Here is a 23,397-nt window from a genome sequence, read left to right as displayed (position 1 = left end):
TTTCAAAGATTAGCTTGCTCGATACATTCTCGTGCTTGATTGTTTATAGACATAACCTTGAGTGTTGATTGCATATGTAAAGCACCGAACTTATAGTTCTTACATCATCGAGGTGGATTGATTATATTGAGTTGTATTGGTACACATACCTGCTTGTGTAAGAAGCATATTTCTGTGTACAAATTTTATACACATTTGTTGTATTCTAGGCACGGACCTAAAGAGGGAGACTAGCTCTATTGAATAGTCCCAGCTGGCTTCGATCCAGTTAGGAAAGTTAGGTGTGCCATCCTAGTAAGGCGTGTTGGTTGAGGTCAGCCCTTTGAATTGACCTGGTAGTAACTAGTGGCGCTCCACCCTTTAAGTAAGCATTAGTAGAATCCTTGTGCTGGTGTAGCCAAGGCGGGGACGTAGGCATAGTTGGCTAAACCCGATAACATATCGTGTGTCTGTTTATTTTCTGCACTTTATATTTACCACATGTGTATGTTATAGTGTGAATGATGCGCATGATTTAAATTTCCGCATATTATATTTATATGCGCATTTGAGATTGCATAGAAAGATCCTAAGTTGTGATATTCTGCTAACATCTGGATTAACTTAGGAATAAGTTTTAAAATTTCAATTCACTCCCTATTGAGAATACACCAAATCTATTATACATGGGAGTAAAAGAAGTAATTTTTTGAATGATTAAGTACTTTTATCAAAAATTTTAAAAACTTATGAATATGTTTAATATTTATATTTTAATTATTTTACAATTAATTTGTCATTTTATTTCAATTATAGTTAATAATTATGTATAAATTGAATAATTTAACAAAAAAAATTAATTTTGAATATTAAAAATAACAACTAAAAATCATAAATTTTGTTTTTTCTTAAAAAAATTGACTGCAAAAACAAAAAATTAAAAACACAAACAAACATGTTATTGTAACAAAAACAAAAGATAAAAAATACAAATGATATTATAAAAATTCTATTATATCAAACACAAAATTTGATATGTATTAATCATTTATTCAAATAAATTTAATAGGCATTCATCATTTTTACATGGAAAATTTAGACATGAAAGAAAAAAAAAAAAAAAAAAACCCTAACCTTAATTTGGGGATTCAGCAATGATGTTTCAAATCATCAAATTGACTTTAATAGAACCCAATTCAAGATACAAAATACCAATTTCTACTACAAACTAATAAAAATTTCAACTCAAATTTCAAATCCTCAACTCAAATTGCAAACTATAAGAACTAGATTTTAAACAACTTGATATGGGAAAACATACATCATTTCTATTCTTTATATATTAGTTCCCCAACATTCACTTGTACCCTGTGGCAGAACGTTCATATTGTATAATCTGAACCACAACGTTCACCTATAAAAATGGCTTGCAAGTACTCCTTGTTAGCACTCGACTCTCTTAGTTGTTTTAGCTTCTATAAACTTAAGACAGAGAGAAAGGAGGAAAATGGAATTTAAGCAAGCAAAAAACGCTACTTGGAATAGTGATTTTTAACTGCCACGTGTCAGCCAACAAGGGGTTCGCCCAGATAAAAAAATGCTGCTCTATCCAGTGTTTTTGGTTAAAAGTGCTAGTTGGACCAATGTTTTAGCTAGGGTGGCAAAACAGGTCAAACCCCTATGTGTGACTTGTGACTCGCCCATTTAAAACGAGTTCGAGTTTTATACAAATCAGCCCATTTATAAATGGGTCAACTCAAAACTAACCCGTTTATAAATGGGTCAACCTGGGATCGAGTTGGGTTACTCGATTTATTTGCTTGGCCCTGTTATATAAACACCCTTTACACATAAAAACCTATCCCATGGCTTGCCAATGAGCCTATCCACTATTCCACATTTCCACTCCTCCAGGCTCCAATCCTCTTGCACTCCACTGTCGTGCACCCTTGGCCCTTGCCTGTTTGGCTATTTACCTAGCACGCCATGGTTGGCGTGGTCCCTTCACTCCCTTGCTCATCTGGCGGCCGTATGCTCAGCATGCCATGATCCCTTGCCCATCTGGTCATCTGCCCAGAACGCCACACACACCAAGTCGCCAACGCCATCTTCCAACGCTTTCTCTCGTCTCACCTCTCTCGCAATCTTGAGGTCGCACTTCATCTTCTTCTTCAAACTAATTTTGATTTAAAGTTTTAAAACCCCACGATTTAAAAATCTAATTTTGATTTAAATCCCTTCATCATCATCATCATCATCATCATATTCTTTTTCTTTCTTCCTCAATAGAGAGAGAGAGAGAGAAAGAGAGCCTAATTTCTTTGTTTTAAAATTTCAAAATAAACAAATTAAATGTTTTAAATGGATAACACATGACTTGCCCGATTAGGATTTACATGGTTGTAACTCAGTTAACTTGATCCGTTTTACGGCCCGACCTGATTACAATTCGACACAATTATGACTCACCTGGACCCAACCTATGAACTGATTTTGCCACCCCTAGTTTAAGCCTTCTTTTTTTTAGGAAGCATCAATTTGGGAAATAAAGTTTTATCCCATCTGTTTTTAAATAATTTTAATTAAAATAAAATTAAAATAGGAAAAGACTCCTGTCTTCTGTGTACCGCCGCCCGCCGGGTGACGACGTGATCGTCGTCATGAGAGAGAGAGAGACTGTGAGAGAGAGCGGCTCCGGGAATGGAATCAGAGGAAGAACAAGAAGCAAATGTTAACCCAGTCGAAGAGATTTAAGCCTCAAATGATTCTTTTTAAGAATTAATTGTGATAAGCGGGTGAGCGAGATTTCGTTTCTTCTTGTCAATTTGTGCATCTGTTATTTGCTCTTGCTGCTGCACACTCGTTTCCTACTTTCCCATTCTCTCTCCTCGCCAGAGAGAGAGAGAGAGAGAGAGAGAGAGACCCTGAGGAACTTGCAGTGAAAATTTTAGTGGACCCCCTAGAATTAAACAAGGATGAAATCAAATAGACAAAATGAAAGTGTAATTTTCAGTTTGTGTGTGGCATTGTCCTTGTTATTTGTGGATAATAAGATGAAACTTTCTATTTTCAAAATGGGCGGCTGGTTCATGCGACTGGTTGGTTTGAGGAAGGAAAAAAAGAAACTTTCATTTGTCATGCTGAATTTGCTAAAGGAAATAACAGCCGTTGACGCAAAAAAAAGACCGGTGCACCAGACCTGATCAGTATGCATTGTGAATTTTCTAGCTTTGAGCCTTTCTGATCATCTCTTCAATGGGGGAAATTTTCTAGTTAAACCCAACTTACTTAGCCCCCCTTTTTTTCTCATGGATTTTATAGGTCCTCTGATCAGCATAGTTAGTTGTTTATGCAAATCAGCTGCCTCTGGAGTAACCCATCTCGTGACTTTGGATCGAAGGGTTCACTCCCTCGCTACTGCCCTGAAAGAATTGAAAGACATGAGGGATGAGTTGAAGAAACAGGTGGACCATGCCGAGTCTGGGGGACTAATGCGCACAAACCAAGTCAAAAGGTGGCTAGACAGGGTAGAGGAAATTGAAGCTGAGGTGAGCTTGATTGTTGAAAAATTTGGGCAGCGGAGGCAAATTTTTGGGTGCTGTGGTGCAAATTGTGCTTCAAGATGCAAGCTGAGCTGGAAAGTCCCAAAGAAGCTGAAGGATGTAAATGAGCTGATGGACAAAGGAGCTTTCAATGCCCTTGTTACTGACGGTTTGCTTCCTGTTGTTGTGGAGGAGATGCCTTGCAGGCCGTCCGTTGGCCAGGAAGTTATGTTGGAGAAAGTTTGCCGGTTTCTTAAAGAGGATGAGGTTGGAGTGGTTGGGGTTTATGGGATCGGTGGTGTGGGAAAGACTACTCTCTTGAAGAATATAAACAACAGTTTTCTTACTGAAACCCATTATTTTGATGTGGTGATATGGGTTTCGATCTCTAAAGATTTTGTCCCTGAAAGGGTCCAACAAACTGTTAGGGTAAGGTTGGGCTTGTCTTGGGATGAAACTGAATGCCGAGAACGACGCGCTTTGAAAATATACAGGGTTTTGAGAAGAAAAAAGTTCTTGCTATTGTTGGATGATGTTTGGGAAGGGTTTGATCTTGACGAAATCGGAGTTCCATTTCCTGACAGGAAAAACAAATGCAAGGTGATTTTCACGTCACGGTTTAAAGAAGTGTGCAGTGACATGGATGCTCACCGGAAGCTCAAAGTAGAATTATTGACAGAGAAGGAATCGTGGAAACTCTTTGAAGAGAAGCTCGGTCAAAGGGAGATTTTAGACTCTCGGTTGATAAGGACTCATGCCGGGACCATTATTAGAAAATGTGGAGGTCTACCGCTTGCTCTGATCACAATGGGAAGAGCCATGGCCAATAAAGAGAGTGAAGAAGATTGGAAGCATGCTATAGAAGTACTCAACAAATGCCCGTTGGAAGTTCGAGGTATGGAAAATGTCTTCACTCACTTAAAATTCAGCTTTGACAATTTGGAGAATGATACATTAAGGTTGTGCTTCTTGTATTGTTCTCTGTTCCCTGAAGGCTGTATCATTGAGGAAGAACAGCTTGTAGAGTACTGGATTGGTGAAGGTTTTCTAGACAGGCCCCAAGATGATAATGCCCATAAAAGGGGCCATGATGTCATTGAATCTCTAAAAGTTGCGTATCTACTCGAAACTGGTAAAGAAAAATCTCATGTGAGGATGCATGATATCATCCGAGGTTTTGCCCTATGGATTGCATCTGAATGTGGGAAGAATGAGAAGAATTTTCTAATACAGGCAAGTGCTGGATTGACTGAGGCACCCAGAGTTGAAGACTGGGAAAAAGCTCAGAGAATTTCATTATTAGATAATGAAATTTATGCACTATCAGAAAAACCCAATTGTCCCAATTTATCAACTTTGATGTTGCAATGGAACAGTGGTTTGAGCAAAATTGATTATGGATTTTTCCAATTTATGCCCGCTCTCAAGGTCCTTGATTTGTCATTCACCTGTCTTAGAGAGATCCCAGCAACTATCAGTAAATTAGTTGAGTTGTGTCATCTTAATTTGTCAGGGACTAAGGTAACCACATTGCCCAAAGAGCTAGGAGGTCTGACAAAATTGAGGCATCTAGATCTGCAGCGTGCATATTCTCTTAAATCAATTCCTCGTGAAGCAATATCTGGACTTTCCCAGTTGAGGGTGTTGAATTTCTACTACAGTTATGCAAATTGGGAGGCGCAAGTTTATGAGGGTGTGAATGAAGTTGGATTTTCTGACTTGGAACATTTAAGACAGCTTACCACTCTTGGGATAACAGTAACTGAATTAACTTTCCTCAGGAGGCTCTCTGGTTTCAAATACTTGTTGAAATGTGTGCAGTCTCTGTACATCACTGAATGTTCTGGCTTATTTCACCTGAAGTTATCATCAGCCTTCAATGACGGCGAGAGACTGAGAAGGCTTAGTATTAATAACTGCTGTAACTTCAAGTACTTGGCAATTGATGCAGGGACTGAAAAGAAGTGGCTGCCAAGCTTGGAGGTTCTTGCCTTGCACCGCCTTCCCCACTTGATTGCTGTTTGGAAGAATCCAGTGACTACAGGATGCCTCCGAAATCTTCGATCCATAACCATTTGGCATTGCCATAAATTGAAGAATATTTCGTGGATTCTGCAGCTTCCAAAGGTTGAAGCAATTTATTTGTTTTACTGCAAAGAAATGGAATGTGTTATCGAAGATGCAGTGGATCAGGAAAATTCAGCGGCATTTCCAAGCCTTAGAACTTTGTCCATCAGAGACCTCCCAGAGTTAAGAAGCATCTCCCAACAGGCATTGGCCTTTCCTTCTCTTGAGAGCTTTTCTGTGATAGACTGTCCAAAGCTGAAGATGCTTCCACTAAAAGCTCATTGTATTTCCTCATTGCTGACAATATATGGCAACAAGGAATGGTGGGATGGTTTGCAGTGGAATGAAGCCTCCACCAAATCTGCATTCTTTCCTCACTTCAAGGCAACTTGTTGAAGCATTAATTTATTTATGAGCATAGGTATGTCTTTCCACGGATCAATGACCACTGCACTTGCTACCATAATTTGAGTTTCTAAATTACTTGAGGAGAAATTAATGCCTATGCTTTCTTACGTTGAAGAGAAATTAATGCCTATACTTTATTGTGCTGAATGGGGAATGCATGTTACAAAAAATGCTTAAGGCAAAGAAACAAGCATATTATTTAACTCATTTATAAATGAAAAGGATTTTCTTGAAAAGCTCACAAAAAATTGTGAAACTCTAAGGAGTCGTTTGGTAATACTCTCAAAAATTTTGAAAATGAAAACTAAAGCCAGAAACAGAAACTAAAATAAAAAATCAACAACCTGTTTAATCAATATTTCTAAGACAAAAACAAATTAAAATTTTGATTGAACAAATGCTCATTTTTGTCCTTGCATCAAATAACAATTAAAAAGATATTATTAAAATTGAAAAAATAGAAAATAATGCAAATTAAGAATATTATCATTATTTTACTTAGTTATTATATTTCAAAATTCACTTTACAAGAACAATCTTATTGGGCATAATATTTGAAAAATCATAAATAACATTTTTATTTTTTTGAAATTACATGAATATTTTTATTTTAATTGCATTTTAAATTTATATGATCATTTTATTTTAATTTTAATTAAAAATATGTATAAAAATAAATAATGTAATCCACAAAAGTTAATTTTGAGTATTAAAGTATTTTGGCAACAAGTTGTCAAAACAATTGAAAAACATATATATGATTTTCCAAATTTTTGGAAAACAGTAGAAAACTGAATGTACAAATAGAAAATTTGCAATGTAAACAAGCACGTTTCATAATTTATTTCTTCACTATATAGAAACATAAATAAAAAACAAAAATAATACCAAATGGACCCTAGGCTCCATTTGGATTGAGGATTTTGTTTGAGGAAAGGAAAAAACAATAAGAATGAAATTCATTTTTAATGTATTTTCTTTCTATATCAAATAAACTCCGTGTGTGATGCACTTAAGGTCCTAATTTTTTTACACACAGCAGGTCCCAAGCTTGGGTTAAGAAGGAGGGTTGCGTTGGGTAGCTGAGAGCCAGCGTAAAATCTGTCAGATCACTATGATATGAATCCTTACCGAATATTTGCTGGAGCGTCTAAAGGAAGAAACAATTGAATATTTTCTTCATTGATTTGTTCATATGTACATCCCAATATATAATACGATTACCTATTCTAAACAAGGAAACAATTTCCTTACTGAATAATATCAAATCCCCCATTTCAACCTACTTCCCTAATTTGTATATTATTTAGAATGATACTCGGGATTGGGATTTTAACACTCCCCCTCAAGTTGGATCATAAATATTAATCATCTCCAACTTGCTAATAAGATCATCAAAGCTTTGTCGTCCCAACCCTTTAGTGAGAATATCTACAGTTTGTTCCTTGGTTGGTACATAAGTCATACATATAATTCCTTCTTCAATTTTCTCTTTTATGAAGTGTCTGTCTACTTCCACATGTTTAGTCCTGTCGTGTTGAACTGGATTGAGAGAGATGCTAATAGCTGCCTTGTTGTCACTGTAGAGTTTGATGAGAAAGTTCACTGGGACCTGTAATTCCTCCAAGAGTTTTCGTAACCACAACCCTTCACATATCCCTTGAGTGACTGCCCTGAATTCAACCTCAGCACTACTACGAGCCACCACATTCTGCTTTTTACTTCTCCAAGTTACTAGATTTCCCCAGACGAATGTACAATAACCTGTGGTGGATCTTCTATCTTTCACTGATCCTGCCCAATCTGCATCTGTAAAGATCTCTACTTCCTTGCTTTCACATTTCTTAAAGAAGAGTCCTCTTCCCGGGGATCCTTTGAGATATCTAAGGATCTTGTATACAGCATCTAAGTGAACTTCTTTTGGTGAATGCATGTGTTGACTTACTACACTGACTGCAAATGCAATATCTGGTCTAGTATGTGATAGGTAGATTAGTTTGCCAACCAATCTCTGATACCTCCCCTTTTCTACTAGTTTTACGCAGTCTTCAACGCTCTTTACTGTTTCCATCGGGGTTTCATTGGGTTTGCATCCCAGCATGCCGGTTTCAACTAGGAGATTAGTAACATACTTTCTTTGAGAAACACTAATTCCCTTTTTCGTTCTTGCCACTTCCATGTCAAAAAAATACCACATCTGTCCCAAGTCTTTAACTTCAAATTCAGCAGCCAGGACCTTCTTCAATCTCTCCGTTTCTACAGCATCATCACCAGTAAGGATTATATCATCAATATACACTATTAGAATTGTTCTCTTACCTCCTTCAGACTGTTGGAAGAACAGTGTATGGTCTGATTGCCCTTGTCGATAACCTTGATTCTTTAGTACCTTTGCAAATCCGTCGAACCACACTCTAGGAGATTGTTTGAGGCCATATAAGGATTTCTTGAGTTTACACACTTTGTTTTCTTCACCTGTTTCATTGAATCTTGGTGGTATAGTCATCTATACTTCCTCTTCTAATTCCCCATTTAATAAAGCATTTTTAATATCAAGTTGTTGCAGTGGCCAATCTAAATTAGCTGCCAAGGACAAGAGAACTCGAATTGTATTTAAGTTTGCCACTGGTGCAAATGTTTTAGTATAGTCAATGCCATAAGTCTGAGTAAAACCTTTTCCAACAAGTCTGGCTTTATATCTTTCAACTGTTCCATCAGATTTATACTTAACTGTGAAGACCCATTTACAACCCACTGGCTTCTTCCCTTTCGGTAAATTTGTCAACTTCCAAGTTTTATTTTTTTCGAGGGCTCGCATTTCTTCCATGACTGCCTCTCTCCATTTCGGTATTTCTAGAGCTTCCTGAATGTTCTTTGGCATTTTCATTCTGTCAAGGTTAGAGACAAATGCACGATATCCCGTAGACAAACTTTTATAAGACATGTATTTAGACCAAGGGTATTGGGTACATGACTTGGTTTGTTTTCTGATTGCAATAGGTAAATTGAGATCATCAGGTGCATGATTATCAAAGGAAGACCCAATTACTAGATCAGGATTGGGCATGGGCACATGGTTATTCGGAGCCATCACCGGTTCCAATGCTCTTGGTGCCTTAGGTATGAGATTCTCTCTATCCTTTGTTTTCGGCTTTCTTGAGTAAACCAGTATGTCTGCATTGTTTTGCTCTCCTATATCTCCCCCTGAGGGTAAGTGTTCTGTTGTGTTTGGCGAGTCAGGAAGTAATTCAATGGAAGGCTCGATAGATGGAATAGATGGGTTAGAGAATGGAGTAACCGGAGAGAATGACGCAAATTCTGTAGCAAAGAGGTCAAAGAACCGATCTTCACTCCATTTCTCCCCCTGAAGAGAGGGCTTTGGGAAATAAGGAGTGGTTTCAAAGAAAGTAACATCAAGACTAACAAACAGTCGTTTTGAGACCGGATCATAGCATTTGTAGCCTTTCTGGGTAGGCGAATAACCAAGGAAGACACATTTAATGGCACGAGGATCCAATTTATCGTGATGGTGTGCATGAACATGAACAAAAGCAGTACACCAAGAGATTTTCAGCGGGATACTAGAGGGGAGTCGAGAGGTAGGAAAATGTTCCTGGAATTTTTGAAGAGGGGTGACAAATGAAAGTACTCTACTCGGCATTCGATTAATGAGATGTGTGGCCGTTAAGATGACATCGCCCCAAAAATAATGTTTCATGTTGGTAGTAAACATTAATGCCTGGGCTACTTCAAGTATATCTTTATTTTTTTCATTCAGCAACCCCATTTTGTTGAGGGGTATCCACACAAGAACTTTGATGAACAATCCCATTATCTTGAAGATAGGCTCCTAGGATAGTATTAAAATATTTCGTACCATTATCAGTACGTAAAATCTGAATATGAGTTTGGAACTGAGCATGAATCATGGAATGGAAGTTGATGAAAATGGAGCGGACTTCAGTTTTGTCTTTCAGTAAGTAGACCCAACAAATATGAGTATGGTCATCAATAAAGGTAACAAACCATTTTGTATTGGTGCGATTGAAGGAACGTGAGGGACCCCATACATCACTGTGAAACATAGTAAATGGGCGAGATGGTTTGTATATGGATGATGGGAAAGAAGTACGACGATGTTTGGCAAGCTCACACACTTCACATTGAAATTCAAAAGCCATTTTATTTGAACAAATGGATGGAAACAAACGTTTTAAATATTGAAAATTGGGATGACCCATCCTTGAATGCCATAACAACATTTCACTATTTCTAAAAGTAAATGTAGAATCACAAATTGTAGTATTACATAGTTCACTCAAACTTGCCTCCTCAAAGTTGTAGAGTCCCTCATACGCTTTAGCAGTGTCAATCGTCTTCCCCGATGATAGGTCCTGAAAAACACAATGAGAGGAAACAAATTTAGCAGAACAATTTGAGTCTTTGGTTAACTGACTGATGGATAACAAGTTGCAAGACAATTTGGGAACATGTAGGACAGATTGTAAAGTTAAAGAATCAGATATGCGAATACTTCCTTTTCCAACAACTAGTGAGAGAGAGCCATCTGCAATTTTTACCCTCAAATTCCCGGCGTATGGAGAATAGGGTGAAAAATATTGATAAGACCCAGTCATATGATCGGATGCACCCGAATCAATTATCCATGGAGATTTGTAACAGGATGTAGAAGTTAAAGCTGACAAATAATTACCTCAGTGAGCCAGGGAACCAGAGGAAGACTGACCCGATGTTTGAATGGACGAAATCATCTTGTATAACTAATCCAATTATTCAGGACTGAATGGGCGGTATTGGTGTTTTCTCCTTGTAATCTTTCAGTTGATCCATCGGTGTTGGCCTGGTACCCAAGATTTTTTTGGTATTGTCTCGGCTTCTAATTTGCCGGTTTTCCATGAATCTCCCAGCTGGTATTTTTTAAATGACCTGTTTTTCGGCAATGTTCACACCACAATTTACCTTTTTGTGGTCGTTGACTAGGTCCCCCTAGACCTTTTGATACTGAGCTGAAATATCCGACCCAGGGTGTCCAGCGTGCCCATCTAATTTTTAGGCAAACACGGGTACGGTGAGGTCCAGCCTAGCAGATTCATTTTGAGGTCTCAACATCACACGCCTCCTATTTTCCTCCCTCTGGACTTCTGCGAAGACTTCTTGGGTCGAAGGAAGAGGTAGCCGGCCAAGAATCCTTCCCCTCACATCGTCGAGCTCTCGATTCAAGCCGGCAAGGAACTCAAAGACCCTCTCGTTTTCGAGCCTCCTTCGGTATCTTGTGCTGTTGCCAGAGCACTCCCACTCCTCGCCAGTGCTCAAATCGAGCTCTTGCCAGAGGTGAGTCATCTCCATGAATACTCGGTGACGCCTCTCTCCCCTTGTCTCATCTGCCACAATCGTGTCTTGATTTCAAAGATCTGCGAGTAGCTTTCGACGTCGGAGTATGTCTCACGTACAGCTTCCCAGACTTCCCTCGCTGTTGGCATGAACAAGTAAACTTTTCTAATGGATGGCTGCATCGAATTGACGAGCCAAGCTATGACCATGGAGTTTTCGGACTTCCTTCTTTGCAAGGCTGCAGTGTCGGTAGGGTTTGGCTTCCTCCTTTCACCGGTTAGGTAACCTAGCTTCCCTTTTCCCTCAATCACCAATTTCATGGATTGAGCCCATTCACGGAAGTTTTTTTCGTTTAATTTTTCCAATGAGAGTGGAAAGGTTGTGTTCCATTCAAACCCCCAACGGATGTGGCCTCTAAGTCACCATTGATATTTGTAGACGAGGTAGAACCTCTGCTGTTGGCGGTGTTGTTGGCCATCGCTTAGCTAGGGTTGAGAAAACCAAACTCTGATACCATGAAGGAAGAAACAATTGAATATTTTCTTCATTAATTTGTTCATATGTACATCCCAATATATAATACGATTACCTATTCTAAACAAGGAAACAATTTCCTTACTGAATAATATCAAATCCCCCATATCAACCTACTTCCCTAATTTGTATATTATTTACAATGATACTTGGGATTGAGATTTTAACAGCGTCCCCTACAAGCGATGTGTTGCACTTAAACCACCTGGGTGTAGCGAAAAGTGGGCGAGGGTGGGCTAGGTCGTCGCCCCAAAGCGACATGCTGTGTCGGTGCCCAGGTACGGTGTCAAATATGCGAGGGTTCTTGCATCATTCTGGACATGGGCAGGTAAAAACGTTAGTTCATGAAATTAGGATTAGATTAGCAACTTGGAATATAGGGACACTTACAGGTAAAAACATGGAAATTGTGGATACAATGATTAGAAGAAGAATTAATATAATTTGCCTTCAAGAAACTAAGTGGGTAGGGGAGAAAGCTAGAGAAATCGATAGATTTAAACTTTGATACACTGGAAAAGAAAACAATAAGAATGGAGTAGACATGATTATAGACAAAAACTTAAAAGATAGCGTTGTGGATGTAACTAGAGTAAGAGATAGAATTATAAAAATCAAGATGGTATTAGGATAAGAGATAATAAATATCATTAGTGCTTATGCTCCTCAAGTTGGCTTAGCAGAAATTCTTAAGAGACAATTTTGGAAAGATATGTATAGTATTATACAAGACATACCAGGGACTGAGAAAATATTTATAAAAGGAGATTTAAATGGACACATTGGAAGAGATAATAAAAATTATGAAAGGATACATAGAGGATATGGATATGGAGACAAAAATGAGTCTGGAGAGATGATCTTAGACTTTGTTATGTCATATGATTTTAGTATAATGAATACTTGCTTTAAGAGGAGAGAACACTTAATAACCTTTAAAAGTGGAGAAAATAGAAGTCAAATAGATTTTTTTTTTTAACTAGGAGGATAGATCGTTTATCATACAAGGATTGTAAAGTTATTCTAGGTGAAAGCCTAACCACAGAACATAGAATCTTAGTGTTAGATATATGTATTAAAAAATGGAAGAAAAATGAAATAACAAACCAGTGTAGGAGAACCAGATGGTGGAACCCAAAAGAAGAAAATATAATAAAATTTAAAGATAAAATGTTCAAAGATGGGGATTGAACCATATAGGATGGGATAGATACAAATACTCTTTGGAATAGATTAACTAGTTCTATTAAAAAGATAGCTAAAGAGATTTTAGGTGAATCAAGGGGAAGATTTTCGAATAGCAAAGAGAGTTGGTAGTGGGATAAAGATGTACAAAAAATCATAAAGACAAAAAGAATTTGGCATAAAACGTGGCAAAAATGTAGAAACAGAGATAACTTTAAAAAATATAAGGAGGTAAGAAAAGATGTAAAAAGGGCCATTAATTAAGTTAAATATAGATTATTTAATAGTTTGTATGATAGATTAGGTACAAAAGAAGAGGAAAGAAATATATTTAAGCTTACTAAAACTAGAGAAAGGAAGAGTAAGGACTTAGGAAATGTAAAATGTATAAAAAGTGAGGATGATATTGTCTTGGTTAAGGACGAAAATATTAAAGAAAGATGGTGAAGTTACTTTAGTAAGTTGTTTAACGAAAACCAAATAGAAGGCTTAAACTTAGAATTGTCAAATGAGGAAAAGACTAAAAATATAAGATTTATTCATAAAATTAGAGTTAACGAAGTTAAGTTTGCACTAAAAAAGATGAAAAATGAGAAAGCTATGGGACCAGATAACATCCCAATTGAAGTTTGGAAATGCTTGGGTGATAACGAATTTATATGGTTAACTAATTTATTTAATACAATTGTAAAAACTAAGAAAATGCCAGATGAATGGAGGAAAAGTATTTTAATACCTATATATAAAAATAAAGGAGATATTCAAAATTATAATAATTATCGTGGAATTAACTTATGAGTCATACGATGAAACTATGGGAAAGGGTAATTGAACAAAGATTAAGGTTAGAAACAAAGATCTCAGAAAATCAATTTGGTTTTATGCCTGAGAGATCTACCACAGAAGTTATTTATCTTTTAAGAAGATTAATGGAAAAGTTTAGGGAAAAAAAGAGGAATTTGCATATGATATTTATTAACCTTGAGAAAGCATATGATAGGATACCTAGGGAAGTTCTATGATGGATTTTAGAAAAAAAAAAAAAAAAGGGTGTATGTTGTAGGTATACCAATGTCATTAAGGATATGTATGACAGAGTAATGACTAGTGTAAGGACTATAGATGGAGAAACTAGAGAATTTCTAATTACCATAGGTGTACATCAAGGACCTGCTTTGAGTCCTTATCTTTTGCGCGATGGACCAATTGACTGAGAGTATTCAAAAGAAGGTTCCATGGTGTATGTTGTTTGCAGATGATATTGTATTAATTGACGAAACTTAGGATGAAGTAGAGGTTGAGTTAGAATTATGGAGAGAAACTTTGAAATCTAGAGGCTTTAGGATAAGTAGAAATAAAACAGAATATATGAAATGTAATTTTAGCAATGATAGGAGGAATATTGTGTTGGGCTTTTGTGGAGCCTAGTTGTGTTTTAATTTGGATGCCGACCCGACCCAACATATAAAAGGATTGCTTTCGGGTGATTAGGTCTTGTGTGATTGTACCTGTGAGAGAGTGAGAGGGAGAGCATTGTATCGCCGCTCTCTCTGTGTTTTCTACCTGATAATATTGAAATCCCTGCAACTTTGTGGACGTAGGCAAAATTGCCGAACCACGTAAATATTGTCTTGTGCGTGTGATTGATTTTTCTTTGGCGTTATTTTCTCTATTTTATTTCTCACAGGTTTCGGGAATTTGTTGTTTATTCTCAACATATTGGAGACAAAGTTAAACTTGATGATGAAGAAATAAATAGCACTTGTAGATTTCGATACCTTGGATCTATTATGCAAGCTAAAGGAGAAATTGAAGATGATGTAATGCATAGAGTTAAAGCATGTTGGGTAAAATGGAGAAGTGCTTCAAGTATGCTATGTGATCGTAGAATACCCTTAAAATTGAAAGGGAAGTTTTATAGGACAGCTATAAGACTAGCTATGCTATATGGATCGGAATGTTGAGCGACGAAGAAACATAATATTCAAAAAGTAAAAGTTGCTGAGATGAGAATGCTTAGATGGATGAGTGATATAACATTGAAAGATAAATTAAGGGATGAACATATTTGTGATAAGTTAGGTGTAGCCATGGTCTTAAATTTCCATGAAATTGTCAAAGTTTTCGTCGAAATTTCCAATTTCCGTCACCCTTGAAATCAAAATGGCAGTCAACTTCCGTCTTGCATAATTTCCGTCGAAATCTCAATGAATCATCCATAATTTATCGAAACCTTGAAATTTTAGCGAAATTTGTCGAAATTTTAACTATACATTATACAATGAAATTTCGTCGAAATTCAAACGAGAGATTCAAGAGTGAAGTGAAATTTCTCTTTTAATTTATTTTATTGAAACAAAAGGTTAACACAAGTGCTTTTGAAATTATATGAAAAAATAAACTTATAGTAATATTTTATTTAACCATTCATGTCTAAATTATCAATATTTGTATAATAAATAATATTTAAATGAATTATGAATTTCATTTGCATTAACTGAATCTGTTTAATGTACATTATCTTACAAACATGTTTGATACACATACTATTTTACAACTTTTCCACCCTATACAAAACATAGATGTATTTAATTTGTAATATATTAGTCTTAAAACTTATATTATTATATTTGCTAACCATTTCTAAAGTTTTACAAAGAATTCCATGCTTTACTACTAGTTTCTATTATATTTTCAGATCGAAATCGAAATTGAAATTTCTGTCAAAATTCCCGTTCTTTTGGAGCTTCGAAATTTGAGTCGAAATCGAAATTTAAGACCTTGGGTGTAGCTCCTATAGAAGATAAGATAAGGGAGGGACAACTTAGATGGTATGGACACTTGCAACGTAAGCCACATAATGCACCTGTGAGGAAGAGTGACTTAGTCACTATGGGAGGTAGTAGAAGGGGTAGGGGTAGACATAAAATAACCTGAGAGGAGATGGTGAGTAAGGATTTAATATCTGTGAATCTATCAAAAGAAATGGTCCATAATCGCATGAATTGGCGAAAAATGATTCATATAACCAACTCCACTTAGTGGGACTAAGGCTTGGTTTCGTTGTTGTTGTTTCTTTCTATATCAAATACTATTGGAAATAAAATTTTTTTTCTAATATTCATAAGAATTAAGAAAAAAAAAAATTTAATCATATGTAAAATCAATTTGTCATTCATATATATATATATATATATTCATTTTCCTTGATAACCAAACATGATAAAGTAGATTATTTCACATTTTCTTTTTATTTTCTTAATATATTCCAAGTCCTAAACAAGGCCTAAGAAAATGAACAATTTTGGAAATTTCTCTTTGTGCAATTTGTGCTATTCTCCAAAGAAAAGCATGCCACTTGGACCAAAATAATGGAACCCATTTAAAATGGTCTTTGTGACTCAATTCATGTGGCATGCTTCTACTGTGCCTGACATGAAATGCACTGATATAACTTTATCCAAGCTCTGCCCATCTCTCTCCACAAAAGAAAAAGAGAAATAGAAATCGAACTTGATCCAAAACTAACTTGTAACAATTTGACACCTCTACGATATACTTGAAAGATGGTTGAAGCACCTTTGACCAAATTATAGCTGAAAATCCATTGACAATTGAAAAGAAAAAGGATGAGAATGATAAAAGTAATGATAAGTATTCTAGAGGGATGATGAGGATTTTTGTGATTTCTCAGGTTACTAGTGCAGTTCATAAGGTAAGGACAATTTGATGGAAATATCTGATAAACTTTAGGAGCATTTAACACTACAAAACTTGAGTTTATTTACAATGTGTAGGAAATATTGTGACTTGTTTGAATTAGCTTTAATATTCTTATGCAATAACAGTAAATTAACAAAGTATATAGTACTTTCCATTTTGTGGGGGTTGACCTCTTCCATAATCTGACTTTATTTTGGATAATCAAAGTTGGAATTTGAGGGACTATCAAATCCTATATCTATTTGACAAATTAGGCTCTTATTTATAACAAACACTTCTACCTTCGCCCCCCTCCCCCTCCCCCTCCCCAACACCTTTTAAAAAAAAAATAATAATAAATGAAATTATGGGTTGGCTGAGCAATGATCATGCCACCAGGAAAAAAAAAAAAAAAACTTGGGCTGGATTCTTAGCTTGCAGTCTGATCTGGCATCTGATGTCCTGACCCTTGGGGCCAATGAAACCCTATGTTCTAATCCTAAGGCCGGTATTTGAAAAACAAAACAGAATTTAGAGGTAATCAAATCAGCTCTTAATAAAACAAAATGTTACACCCTGGCACAAGGCTCCTAGGCCATTGGGGGTCTTGGGAGGGCATGATGCATGCATCTTACCTCCATGTATGGAGAGATTGTTTTTGTGTTTTGAACTTCTGACTTCTAGGTTTGTATGTAAGATCCTTATTATTGAGTCATGACTCACTCTCTGCACTTAATCTGATGGATATGGCAATATGTAGTGTTATGACACTGTTTTTTGGACTGACTATTAACTAGGATTAAGGTAATGAATCATTACTGTTGCCAATGCGACCTATAGGATTATGCGAACAGATGGAGCAAAATGAAGAACAGATGAGAAAAAGAGAGGCGGACAGGAATTTATGTAGTTTGAAAGTGTACTTATGTCCATGGAGCCTCTTCAAAATCTTCACTATGCTATAAACAAGAATTGCAACAAAACTTACAACAAGAAGAAGCCTTAAGTCCCACCAAGTGGGGTTGGCTATATTAATCCTTTTCGATAAAGATAAAATATACGTTGTGCCCCAACTCAGCATACTGCAGGCCTTTAGCCTCTGTACAAAACATTATCTTTTTCTGACAAACATTTAAGTGGACCACCCTCTGAATATGAACCACACCTCAACAATAACATACTGATATTCATAAAAAGAGGTGGGGATGAGGGTGTTCCAAGCTCTAAAATATAATTAATAATGCTATATATTATTGTTTTGAATGTGGCTCACATTCTAAGGGAAGACATGAAGAAAATCTGGGAGCAGCAGTGCAGTAGGGGCAGTATTTCTATTCTGTTTGAAACCGTCGACGGTTTGGCTCGGAATAGCCTGCGCAGATTTTGAATTTTGAATAATTGGATGTTATTTTGATTGGATCTCGGGGGCAAACTTCTAAGGAGGCTTATATATACATATAATACGTTGTATATAGTGTGTCTGGTGTGTGCTTTTGTGCCTTTTGTGTGCCAAGGGTGCCACGTGTGGTTGAGAGTATTCTTGAAAGGATTCATGTATTGTTCATGTAATTTGGACAAGATGATAGTGAATTTTTGCCGTTTACTCCCATGGATGTAGGCATTGCCGAACCACGTAATTCCTGGTGTCATTATTATTATTATTGCTTTATTTACTTGCTGTGGTTGTGGAATTATTATGTATTCACCATTTAAATTGCTGCAGTGCTTTTGTTTGGTCCTTTTACACAATTATATATTCCGCTATGCATTGTTTGGGGGCTTTTACACAACAATTAGTATTAGAGCTTTTGTTGATTATAACAATTGGTATCAGAGCTTTGTTGTAATGGTCTCTGTATCTTCGTATATGAAATTTGACGTTGTCAAGTTTGATGGAACCGAGGATTTTGGTTTGTGGCAAAGGGTGAAGGATCTTTTGGTGTAGCAAGACATGATGAAGGTTTTATATAGAATCCAACCAGAAACCATGGATAAAGCGACTTGGAATGAATTGGAGGCAAAGGCTGTATCAACCATCCAACTTTGTTTGGTTGGCGACGTGTTGTATCACGTCATTGATGAGAATTCTCCAGCATCAGCTTGGCAAAAACTGAAAAGCTGATATAAGTCTAAGGGTTCGTCAAAATCTGCAAGTGTAATGGAGGAAGATTCAGAATGCAGTAATGGGGATATGCTATGTGTTTCATTGGGTTCAGAGTGCTTCACGGATGATTCTTGGATCCTAGATACTAGATACTCTTATCACGTGACGACTTAAAGAAAATGGTTCGACACCTATAGGTCAATTAATGTTAGTTGTATTTTGATGGGAAATGATATTTCATGCAAAATACTTGGTATTAGAAATGTCAAAATCAAAATATATGATGGTGTTTTAAGAAACATATGTGATGTAAAACATGTACTAGGTCTAAGGAAGAATGTTATTTTATTGGCTACTTTAGATTGTAATAGGTATAGTTACAAGTCTAAAAGTGGAGAAATGAAAGTGTGTGAAGGTGACTCGATAATGATGAAATGAGAAAAGGTGTAGGAAATATCTATGCAGTGCAGGGTGTTACGGTTGTAGGTAGAGCTGTAACTGTAGAATCTGATTCAGATATTCTATGGCATATGCAGTTAAGGCATATGGGTGACTACATGTATTCACATGTTTGGGGACCGGTGAGGATAACATCACAGGGCAGACATATGATTTTCGTGGGTTTAGCACAAAAAGTCGTGGTTTATCTCATGTGACACAAGTTTGATGTGTTTCCCAAGTTTAACTTGTGGTTGAGGTGGAGAATCAGACTAGGAGAGAGATCCTCAAGTCAAACATTGAGGTTGAGTACGCTGATTTTGTTCAAGAAGTTTTGTGAGCAGGGCAAGTTATATGCAGGGCTTGCAGGGTACTTCTAGGTGAAGTCAGTAAGTATGACACGTTTCTCATATGACCGATTGTCAAAGGTATGACTAGATGGGAGAGTAAAAGGTGAATTGTGGGTAGGTTTTGTGGTAGACTATTTGGTTGTGAGTGGATGTCCATTGGTGCACTATTCTAGTGATGGAGGATTTAGGCTTGATGTTATGTTCGAACAGTATTCCTTTCTAGATTATAAGAAAGGTGGGTGCAAACTGAGTGATCTCGTGGCAAATAAAGGGGTGACATGAATTTTGGTGATAAAGTCATGGTGTAGTGTACTCGGGTAAAGGAAGAGAAACAAATGCCAGAAAACTCGGCAACAACAATCATGTAATACAGATGGAGTTAGATACTTAGGGCAGAAATGCAGGGAGTTCGATCTCAGGTCAACAGTATCACGGTATTGATGAACATGTGATGCAGGTGGAGCTACAGACTTAGGGCAGAAATGACGTTGTTCATATTGCGGGGAGTTTCAGCTAGGGAGACCAGCAGGATCATGGAGGGTCGATGTGCACTATCAAACCACCACTCAGGAATAAATTTGACATGCTAGCATTTCATGTATTCATTACTACCAGCAGTAAGGTTTTTACTATTTTTCAAGTTACAATGCATAGTGAAATGAAAAATAGATGGATAGATGTTATGGTAGCGGAAATGGAGGTATTGCATAAAAACCAAATGTGTGAGTTGGTGAGGCTTCCAGTGTGAAAAAGGGTGATAGAATGCAATGGAGTGATGCATCTATTGTGTGTGAACAACATGTTATTGGCTGGGAAGACTTTGACTGAGACTGATCAGTTAGGAACTTTGTTGAAAGGTTTTGACATGAATGTGTTGGGTACGACCAAGAAGGGTCTTGGTTTGCTGATTCATATGGACAAGGTTGCAGGGAGATTGGTGTTATCTTAGGGTGACTTTGTGGATGGAATCGCAGTGAGACTTCGTTTTCCGTCTCAAGGGGGTTCTGTGAAGGATTAATATAGAATGTTTACCGCTCGGTACCCAAGGACGGGCTGGGATGTCTAGCATATGTCAAAGGTCCCTCATGATGATGTAATGGGGTGTTTCGGCAGGCAACAGAGTGAGCCGTCAGTTGTTAGTTTTGTTGAAGACTATGTAGGGGGCTTTGGTGATATAAGGCTTGCAGCAACATTTGTGTTTACTGTTATGGCAAGGTCTTGTTGGAACCCTAGGATGAAATTTTTGGATGTTACATCTACCACTATATCGGGGTTGATGGTAGAAGCTGAAGCTGTTATCGGCAAGTTCAAGTGGCATTGCTTGGACTTGGTTTTTGTCTCCAGTTTTTAGAAAGGGGACGATCCCAACCTAACGTCTCAAGTTCAAAGTGGAGCAGCGGGTTCATGTTTTTGGTTTCTCCTAAGGGGAGTATGTTTGCCAAGGTGGAGATTGTTGTGAATTTTGCTCACATTCTAGGGGAAGGCATGAAGAAAATCTGGGAACAGCAATGCAGCAGAGGGCAATATTTCTATTCTATCTGAAACCGTCAACGATTTGCCTAAAATCGTCGACGATTTGGTTTGGAGCAGCTTGTATAGATTTTGAATTTTGAATAATTGGATGTTGTTTTGGTTGGGTCTCGGGGAGAAATTTCCAAGGAGACTTATATATACATAGAATACATTGTATATAGTGTGCCTAGTGTGTGCTTTTGTGTGTTTTGTGTGCTAAGGGTACCAAGTGTGGTTGAGAGTATTCTTGAGAGGATTTATGTATTGTTCATGTAATTTGGACAAGGAGATAGTGAATTCTTGCCGTTTGCTCCTGTGGATATAGGCATTGTCGAATCACATAATTCCTTGTGTCATTGTTCTTGTTATTGTTTTATTTATTTGCTGTGGTCGTGGAATTATTCTGTATTCACCATTTAGATTGTTATAGTGTTTTTGTTTGATCCTTTTACACAATTATATATTCCGTTGTGCATTGTTTTGGGCTTTTACGCAACAATTATTTATAATGTGTGTGGGGGTGTTTGGATTAGCTTGCCAGCTTCTTTATGATTGCATCCCACGGGCATCAAATCCAGCAATATTCAGTGTTATAATACTCAAAGAAGGAGAATGTGGAAAGGAATGACGTACTTTCTACCACATGCTTTTTACCATGCATGCATTCTCTTTTTCATCTACCGAATAAAATAAAATAAAATAAAAGCACGCATGCTTTCTGGCCTTTGTAGTTCTTAATTAGTGGGTGAGAACATTTTCAAAGGTTCTTGATACACTTACTGCTAATTGATTAAACTAATGCAAAGCATCTATACTTTGAGCTACTTTTTGTCACATTGATCTTCTTGTGGGCACACAATGTTTCACTATTGCAGTTCATCTGTCAAAAGCCCATTGCTTGATCTATACAAAAACAAATTAATTAAACAGACTTTTTCTTTTGATTATTCTTCCACATTACTAATATTTTTATTGAATGGCTAGCAGACCATATTTGAATCTGGCACATTCCTTGAACAGTGATCTGAAAAGGCACAAGCTCCTCAACATTGGGTGATGTCCAACCTTGATTGGCTCAAGTCAACTCCACCAGCAAAACCTTTGGATCCAGTGATGTGGGCATGCATGTAAGCCAATGTGCACTTGGATGACCAAAACTGTTTGTGGTTTCGTCTTCTGCATCCTCTGCTCGTGAGTGCCCTGATTGGGGTTATGAATTTTTTTTCAGGTTCACATGTGTGTGTGTGTATATATATTAAAGGAAGGATCTTTGTATGTATGCATGTGTATATATTTATGATGTCTTTGAGGAAATACATTATTATTTTTTTCGACAAAATAAGACTATGCTTAGAGCAAGCAGCTTCCAGTGTAAATCTAATTTTGCTTCCATTATTAGGGGAGTGAGAAGGAGATGAAGATAAAAGCTAAGAGTACACGTAAAAGCATGATAATGCACGATTTCTGAACTTGGGTGAGATGCCAAATCCTTTTTTCCTGTTTATTCAAGTATGCTATCTATATGGTAACATTTTTAAAATTTCAATTTCCATACATATTCTTTTCAAATTTTCACAATTAATTGGCTTCTTTGAAATGAAATGGTTACAATCTTCATGATGCCAACAACCCAAGAAGGGTCATGTCAATAATCGAAGGTTCTTTTTTGTGAGTGGCAAATCATCTTGCTTTTCACTCTTGTACCGCCATGTGAAACTGTTGCTGCGTTCATAAGCAATTTTTGCATAGCACTGTGGAGAAAATGTTTTGGAATGCCACGGTCACTTTTGGAGGACTTTTATACTCCTTAGCAGCAATGTAGGGAGAATGGACAATAATGAACTTATATTCTTCTTCTCTGTTTTGTGCTCATTCTTTTAGACCACCATTGGAGCCATGAGATGACGAGAAAAAGCTCAAGTTTGTTATCTAAACATTCCATTGCATTGCATAGCTTTTATTTCCTGAGTGCAATAGCACAAGAGTGAGTTTGTAAGGTCTAAGGGTGCATAAAAGTTGAGTAAGTACGAGCATGCCTGCATTCCCACTATGCAAACAACACTTAATGCAGGGACAATCACCTTCGTTGTCTTTCCCAACTTCAATTTGCATCTTTCCGACCCCAACATGAAAATTGTTCTTAAAGTCCAGATCCAGATTGTTGGAGCGCCCCAAATCTCTAACTCAATAGCAGCTATCCTCTATCATCAAATGGTTTACCGAC

The 23,397-nt window shown here is 37.0% G+C and overlaps 1 protein-coding gene across 4 annotated transcripts; it reads left to right on the top strand.

Annotated features, from left to right (window-relative positions):
• The first annotated feature begins 2,604 nt into the window (after positions 1–2,604).
• LOC131158359 (disease resistance protein RPS2) lies at positions 2,605–22,853 on the top strand. 4 transcript variants are annotated; one of them, XR_009137463.1, is made up of 4 exons: positions 3,049–4,416; positions 4,516–6,009; positions 22,161–22,364; positions 22,573–22,853. XR_009137463.1 is itself a non-coding variant. In XM_058113176.1 (3 exons), the coding sequence occupies exons 1-2, from the start codon at positions 3,288–3,290 to the stop codon at positions 5,982–5,984; spliced, it is 2,598 nt and encodes an 865-aa protein (XP_057969159.1). In that variant the 5' UTR covers positions 2,617–3,287; the 3' UTR covers positions 5,985–6,009; positions 22,161–22,532. The 4 variants fall into 4 exon arrangements, 2 of the variants coding, with proteins under 2 accessions (XP_057969158.1, XP_057969159.1); XM_058113176.1 differs by lacking the exon at positions 22,573–22,853 and having other exon boundaries at positions 2,617–4,416; positions 22,161–22,532; XR_009137462.1 differs by having other exon boundaries at positions 2,618–6,009.
• The last annotated feature ends 544 nt before the right edge of the window (positions 22,854–23,397 follow it).

The sequence above is a fragment of the Malania oleifera genome, chromosome 6, assembly GCF_029873635.1.
Source record: "Malania oleifera isolate guangnan ecotype guangnan chromosome 6, ASM2987363v1, whole genome shotgun sequence".
NCBI classification, from domain to species: Eukaryota; Viridiplantae; Streptophyta; class Magnoliopsida; order Santalales; family Ximeniaceae; genus Malania; species Malania oleifera.
Note: the sequence above shows the minus strand (reverse complement) of the source record. Positions and strands in the feature narration are given on the sequence as shown.

Bases quoted from the DNA above. Each gene is read 5' to 3' on its own strand.
- LOC131158359 (XM_058113175.1), top strand. From the start codon at position 3,288: ATGGATTTTATAGGTCCTCTGATCAGCATAGTTAGTTGTTTATGCAAA.